At 44.5% G+C, this 7,482-nt stretch overlaps 1 protein-coding gene across 1 annotated transcript in view; it reads left to right on the top strand.

The window, feature by feature from the left end:
- The window catches only part of ITIH5 (inter-alpha-trypsin inhibitor heavy chain family member 5), a gene marked incomplete at its 5' end in the record, with an annotated part of 79,809 nt that overhangs the window by 59,055 nt on the left and 13,272 nt on the right, over positions 1 to 7,482 (top strand). Inside the window, 2 exons of the mRNA XM_006772634.2 lie at positions 4,040 to 4,208; positions 6,146 to 6,455. Of these exons, the coding sequence (XP_006772697.1) occupies positions 4,040 to 4,208; positions 6,146 to 6,455 (479 nt within the window). The remainder of the gene's footprint in view (positions 1 to 4,039; positions 4,209 to 6,145; positions 6,456 to 7,482) is intronic.

Consider the following 7,482-nt stretch of genomic DNA (forward strand, 5'->3'; position numbering starts at 1 on the left):
ATGCACAGATATGTAATTACATTCTCTCTATAAATGTTGTGAAGGAAAAGAACAGGGTGCCATGTTTGAGAGAATAGTGCGGTGGTGGTGAGGAGACAAGAAAGGCTTTCTTAGGAAACGCTGTGTAAGCCCAGAACTAAATGCTGAGAAGGACTGAAAATATAACTCTAGCAGTAATGTGAGGACAGGCTAAGCCCTTTAAAAGTACAGCCCTTTGTCACACCATTTCTGTGTAGGGAGTTTATCTTAAGAAAATAACAATGAGCACAAAGATGTGTAAATACTGAGTTTCATAGAAGTACTGTTTAAGTATGCAAAATATTGCCCTGGCTGGTGTTGCTAAGTGGTTAGAGTGCTGTCCTGCACACCAAAGGGCCACGGGTTCAATTCCCAGTCAAGGGCACATACCTGGGTTGCAGGTTCGGTCCTTGGCATATGCAGGAGGCAACCAATTGATGTACCTCTCTCTCACATCAATGTTTCTCTCCCTCTCTCTCTCTTTTTTTCTCTCTCTCTTCCTCTTCCTGTCTCCCTTCCTCCACTTTCTCAAAAAACCAATGGAAAAAATATCCTTGGGTGAGGATGAACAAAATTTAAAAAAATATATTCAAAATATTTAATTGTGGTATATGCATATGGTAGAATATAGTGTCACCATTAAAATGATATGCAGACCTTTACCTATGGGCATTAAAACTGCATGTGATATAGTAAATAAAAATGTTATAGCATTTGGTAGGAACCCATTTTACTTTAATTACACACACAAGAAGGTTTCTGAAGGGATAGGTAGTACAACAGCTGTCCAGGTGAGGGGAATTTTGAGTCATGTTTTTCTTCTGATCTTTTTTTTTTAAATGAATTTTATTTTTTTGTATTAAGAGAAAGTGCAAAAGAAAAAAATAATCTGTTGTCAATCTAGGGCAGAAGTGGCCTGAGCCCTTCCTTAACAGGGATGTTTAGGAAGAGAGGGGTTTACAGAAAGAGATGGGCCCAAGGGCATGAGGCGCAGGAGCGGGCAGGAGGAAGCTGCAACATGATGTCTGGTTTCTGACCTGGACCCTGGCTGGGAGCGGCAGCAGAGGAGGAAAGGTTTGGGGAGAAAGGCGAGCTTCCAGTCTTCAACATGTTCCACCTGAGTGCCTGTGGGGCATGCAGGACCAAAGGCTGGCGCTTTAGTCTGGACCTCATGAGAGTGGTGAGCTCTGAAGGTGAGTGTGGGAGTCAGTCATGCCGTCATTGGCCGCAGGGAAGTACGCAGTGTGAGGGGGCCGAGAGCATGGCGTCCCAGGCTGGTCTGAGAAGGAGGCATCCAGGGTGGAGCCAGGGAAGCCAGAGGAGAGAGCTGCACAGATACTTTAAACGGCATCCAGACAGGGCCAACAAACGCTGGGTGTGGAATCTGCTTATTTTCATAAGATCCTTAGACACATTTCCTGAAGGTGGGAGTCAGGGTTGGGAGAGGACAGGAAATTCAGCTGCCAGTGAGTCTGTCCTCTGAACAACCCAGGGTGATGGTTTAGGGCCCAGCACCAGAGGAGAGAACAGAGACTAGCTGGGGATTCCTAGACTCTGAATGAAAATAAGCCCCACCACTGCCATGCTTTCTCATGGAAGAACTGGGGGCAGTTGGGAAGGCGGGACAAACCCTCTGTAGGATGCGAGGATGAATTTAATAAAATGGGTTCTTTGTTCTCATCCCTGGGTGGATGCTTTCTGTAAGGATGTTATAGGAAATGAATCCATTTATTGCTGCCAGAAACCAAGTGAAAGAAACAAAGAAATAAGAGCCCGTCAACATGCAGGAACTTGGAAGGAATCCCAAAACGAGCTGCACATTATAAGGGTTGTAACTCAGAACACGCTCAGTGCCAGCATCTTGGGGCTTTAGATGCCGCTGCTGCTGGTGTCAGAGTTGGCCCTGGAGTCTGACTTCCTGGATCTTCATCCAGGCTCCCATGGGGCATGATGCTGAGTTAACTCTTTCATTCCTCAGCTGCTTCACCGGCAAAATGGGAATATTAATACTCAGTCTACACTGGATGGGTGGTGGGGATTAAATGGGTCCATCAGAGCATCACATGGAAAGATCTGGCACTTGGCATCATACTTGGGGAGTAAGAGGCTCCCAGGAAAAGTTAGTTGCCAGTGTCATTATTATGCTGCTCGTGATCTCGTTACACTCCACTGCTTTCTCCACCTGAAAGTGAAGACATGGGGGAAATTGAGGCACAACTTCATTCGCTCGGTTAGGACCCACAAGGAGAATGTTAAGCAAACATCTGTTTGCTCAGGCTACAAACTCTGTAAGTTTACTAAAAGAATGTAATACACAGATTTAAAAATAAGCACACCCAGGTTAGTTTTCTAGAGTGGGTTTTGAGGTTCCTATGACATCCGAGGGTTGGGTGATGGGATGTTAGAGTGAGCAGTTGGATACAGGATTGAAGAGAATAGAGAGAGGAAGAGGGAACATTCAGAAGGGAAAAGAAGTTATGACTGTTTCACAGAGGGGTGGATGGCGCAGCGTGAGAGGGCAGCACTGACTGAGCCGGTTATGAAGCAAAGGCTAACAGAATCTGGGAAAAGACTATAAAATACTTTCAAGGTAAACATATAGTTCCTTAGCCCACCTCTTTCTGCAGTCACTACCTCAGATGTTACTGTTTCTCGTTGATTCTGCTACTTCCCACCCACAGTAAGAGCAAACACGTGTATAACTGACTGTGTGCCTGGCCCTGTTGTGAATACTTTCTGGTTAGTAACTGATTGAATCCTCGTGACAACCTGATGAGGTAGCACTATTACTGCCTTGCTTTTACAGATGGGATAACTTAGGCACAGTGCAAAAGGATAGTGATAGGACTTACTACCCAGAGCCCGAGGGCCACACAGAGATACATGATGATCTAGGGCAGTGGTTCTCAACCTTCGTAATGCCGCGACCCTTTAATACAGTTCCTCATGTTGTGGTGACACCCAACCATAAAATTATTTTTGTTGCTACTTCATAACTGTAATTTTGCTACTGTTATGAATCGTAATGTAAATATCTGATATGCAGGATGTATTTTCATTGTTACAAATTGAACATAACTAAAGCATAGTGATTAATCACAAAAACAATATGTAATTATATATATGTTTTCTGATGGTCTAAGGCAACCCCTGTGAAAGGGTCGTTCGACCCCCAAAGGGGTCGCGACCCACAGGTTGAGAACCGCTTATCTAGGGTCAAACCCTGACTGCCTGCTCTGAAGTCTGTGCCCTTAATCCCTGTAACAGGTGCCAGATGCCAGTGTTAAGGCAATTATGTAATGAGGCCTCCTTGCTTCGTATAATGAATCTCTGTAAATGACTAACAACAGTGCTGTTTAGAGAACGCAGTGCTTTCTTTCAGCACAGGGTTGGTTATTGTAGAAACTCTTATCCCGGCTTCTAGGATTTTCTGTTTTCAGTTTCATATGGCCTTTCTTTTCTTTCCACAAGTCATGTCTCCTTCCCATACCTCTCATCCACTCAGCACGTCCAGACTCACCTGTGTCACCTCTTTGCTTTGCTCGCACCGTCTCCTTTATCTTCTCTGCTCCCTGCAGGCTGCCCTCCCTAGCTTTCACGTTACCCAATTCCTTTAAGCCTCATGCTCCTGCTTCTCAGTGAAGTTTTCTAATGTCACTCAGGTTCAGTTTTTTCACTTTTTAGAATCCCTAGAGCATTTATTATTTGTACTTTTAATCTTCTAATTAATGAAATATCTGCCCATTCATTTATGCATTCATTCACTAAATCTTTCTAGTACCTCCAATATGTCGTGAGTTTACAAAGATGGGTGGAACGTGCCTAAAAAGCGCTTACAATGTAGTAAGGGAAATAGATATAAAGCAAATAATCATTACTTGGACATTTATCCAAGTGCCCTTTTCATAGTTGGCACTTAATTTTAACCCTGACTTTGTCCGTGGCGTGCAGTTTCTAAGTCAGGGGACACGTGGACTAAAGCAGTTGATGTGACTGATTTTGGCTTTGTGTTTGCCTCTAGACCAAGGATGCCCTCTTCACAATCCTCCATGACCTCCGACCCCAGGATCACTTCAATATCATTGGGTTTTCCAACCGGATCAAAGTGTGGAAGGACCATTTGGTATCAGTGACTCCCAACAATATCAGAGACGGCAAAGTCTACATTCACCACATGTCGCCCACCGGAGGTAAATATGAGTCCTTCTTTTCACATTAGCTTGACGTGATAATAAGTGAGTAGCTAAATTTTCTGCCAAGAGACGAGGATTTGAATGCTGAAGCTATCACAGGAAAGGAGATAACAGCTGAGCACTTTCCCAGAAGCTTAGGTTTCTCTGAACAGCGATTCTGTAAATTCTCCTCTTCCAGGCCCTGGACTAAGATGGTCAAGTAAGTTATGGGGGGAAATACCTGATAGGGTTTGGAACCTTTCCTGGTTTATCTCACGGATCCCGAGCAATGAAGCCGGATTTGTAAATTGTTTTAGGGTGTGGGAGTAAAGCCAACTAGATGAGGCAGTGTTTGTGTGCTTGAATCCTAGCACCCTAGGAAGCAGCAGGTGGGACTGGGCCACTGCACCTTTAGTCCCTTCGGCGGGGCTGAAACATGAGCAGAGCAGGAATCCCAGGGGCCTGGGAGATGCCATGGATAGAAAGTGTGATGGGCTCTGAGTCTCTGCACACTTTGGTGCCAGGTTAGTGTGCAAAGGAGGGAAAGGTCATACATAATTCTAAGAAAACTAGATTATCAGAACAGTATGCCAATGTTACCCAGCTGTGCTAGATGTAGGTTCCTTCAACTCAGGCCTGGGTCTTACTCGTGCTGTCAAGTTCATCACTAGTACAATGGACACATGACAGGTGCTCAGTATTGGAGTGTTTGTTGGAACTGATCCTGACCACTCCCTCCTTTTTTCCCTTTCTTTCTTCTTTTTTTAAAGCCCCACCTGAGTATCTGTTTATTAATTTTAGAGAGAGGAGAAGGGAGAGAGAGCAAGAGACATGGATGTGAGAAACATAAATTGGTTGTCTCCTGTTCACACCCCACATAGGAGTGATCCCTCAACCCAGGTTTGTGCCCTGACCAGGAATCAGACCCACAACCTTTCCATGCACAGGATGACACTCCAACCCACTGAGCCACACTGGCCAGGGCCCTCCCCACTTTCTTAGAGGCCATTCACAGAGACACCATTACTTCTTGTCTCAGTTATTCTGCTTTGGTGGTCATCTGGACACCCATGACACATCCAGTTCAGTCTTTTTCCATTGAGAGTTTCTAGATTCATCATTTCCTCTCCAAGAAAAAGTTCTGATTTCCCACATGAATTTCATTTGGAAATTTATCTTGCTTGGACTGACCTTTGACTTACAATGGGGTTTCCTACCAGTCTCCACCACAGTGATATTTAGGAACTCTTTTACCAGTTGATGGGAGAAATACTAGATTAGATTTAATGCAATATTATAGCATTGATCTACGGCAGGAAGTTGACAAGGCTGTACAGTCCTTGATGAGAGAAACTCTTCTTCATCTTCGTGTATCCCCCAGCTTCTAGCATAGCCCCTGACATATGTATGCTGCATTCATATTACAATTAAAATGTTCTGTGGAGGTAGGGATAAAGCTTTAGCAAATGGTTGGTGTGTATTACATTCTTTTGGGTTTCGAACCTTAGAAACCTTATGGATTCCTTTATTTTTATTTTTATTTTTTTGGAACTTCATTGCCCCAACCTCTGCAGGTGGACAGGAAATAAATCTGCTCCTCTCGAAGGTATGAAACATCAGGATTGAGAGCATAGATTCTGAAGTCAGGATGCTGGATTTGAATCCAGCTCCATCATCCACATATCATTTAGTCTCTCTAGGCCTCCATGTCCTCGTTTGTTAAATGGGGATAAGAATGCAGTTGTTATTAGGATAAAATGAGTTAAAATGTTGCCAAGATTCTAGACAGGCCTTGTAACTTAGAATCACCCCATGTGCCTGGGGGGCTCCTCCCTCCCCTCCCCACATGTCACTCCTGCTAATTCTTGAACAGTTGTGAGTGAACCACAGCCATGAGTGTGCAGCCAGGTTAAGGAGCCAAACACAGCCTGAGCTGTCCCGTTTTGGTCCCACAGGCACAGACATCAACGGGGCCCTACAGAGGGGCATCAGGCTGCTCAATGACTACGTGGCCAACAATGACATTGGAGACCGCAGCGTGTCCCTCATCATCTTCCTGACCGATGGGAAACCCACTGTCGGAGAGACCCACACCCTCAAGATTCTCAATAACACTAAGGAGGCCGCCCGAGGCCAAATCTGCATCTTCACCATCGGCATCGGGAATGACGTGGACTTCAAGCTGCTGGAAAAACTGTCACTGGAGAACTGTGGCCTCACACGGCGCGTTCATGAGGAGGAGGATGCTGGCTCACAGCTCATTGGGTCCGTTTGTTTGTCTTCTTGGGATTATTATGAGAGGCTCTCAGAAGGGGATTAAGGGTTGGGTTTTACGAGAGACTCAGAAATGAGAATGGTTTGCTACACCTTAGCCTTGAGTCTACTGGAAATGACGATAACTCATTATACTGGGAGATGTCATAATGGAGTTTGAAATCCATTAGGCAGGTCTGGCTGCAAATTCTGGTCCTGTTTTATGACTTTAGGCAAGATTTTAAGTTCCCTTGTTATAGAGTGAGGATTATGGTCAGTTGACAGAATTTAATGAGAAAACCTGTATAAAGTATTGGCAGAATGGCTATCACGTGTTAGGTATTCAACTAGCTATTCCAATTATAATTGTCTTCTTGACATTTCAAAGCACTTCCTGCTATATTTATTCTAATTCCACCCTCTTCAGTAGTTAGGAGAAGTAGTTATCTCCATGATGAGTAGTAATTAAAATTATCATATTTTTATTTGGAAGCAAAATGACCATTTGACACTAGTCCCCGATCATATCTATATATATAAAAGCCTAAGTGACTGGCCAACTGGCCGGCCAGCCAGTAGCTATGACACTCACTGACCATCAGGGGGCAGATGCTCAATGCAGGAGCAGAAGCTACAGGCATGGAAACATGGAACAGACTGATGAATCTCAGAGGGAAGGGAAGAGTGGGGAGGGCGGGAAGAGATTAACCAAAGCTCTTATATGCATACTAGAGGCCCGGTGCACGGTGGGGTCCCTTGGCCTGGCCTGTGGGGATTGGGCCAAAACTGGCTTTCCGACATCACCCAAGGTGTCCCGGATTGTGAAAGGGTGCAGGATATATATATATATATACACACACACACTGAGTGGCCAGATTATTATGACCACCTGATGTTTGTAGGCAAATTAGCTATAATTTTACGCTGAAGTTGTTAGAGGGCCAGATCATTATAAACATCTGAATAGCACAGAATATCTAAGTATCATTGCTGATCAAGTTCATCCTATCATGTTGATGGCATATCCCAGTGGAGATAG

This window comes from Myotis davidii, unplaced genomic scaffold (genome assembly GCF_000327345.1).
Source record: "Myotis davidii unplaced genomic scaffold, ASM32734v1 scaffold544, whole genome shotgun sequence".
Classification (NCBI taxonomy): domain Eukaryota; kingdom Metazoa; phylum Chordata; class Mammalia; order Chiroptera; family Vespertilionidae; genus Myotis; species Myotis davidii.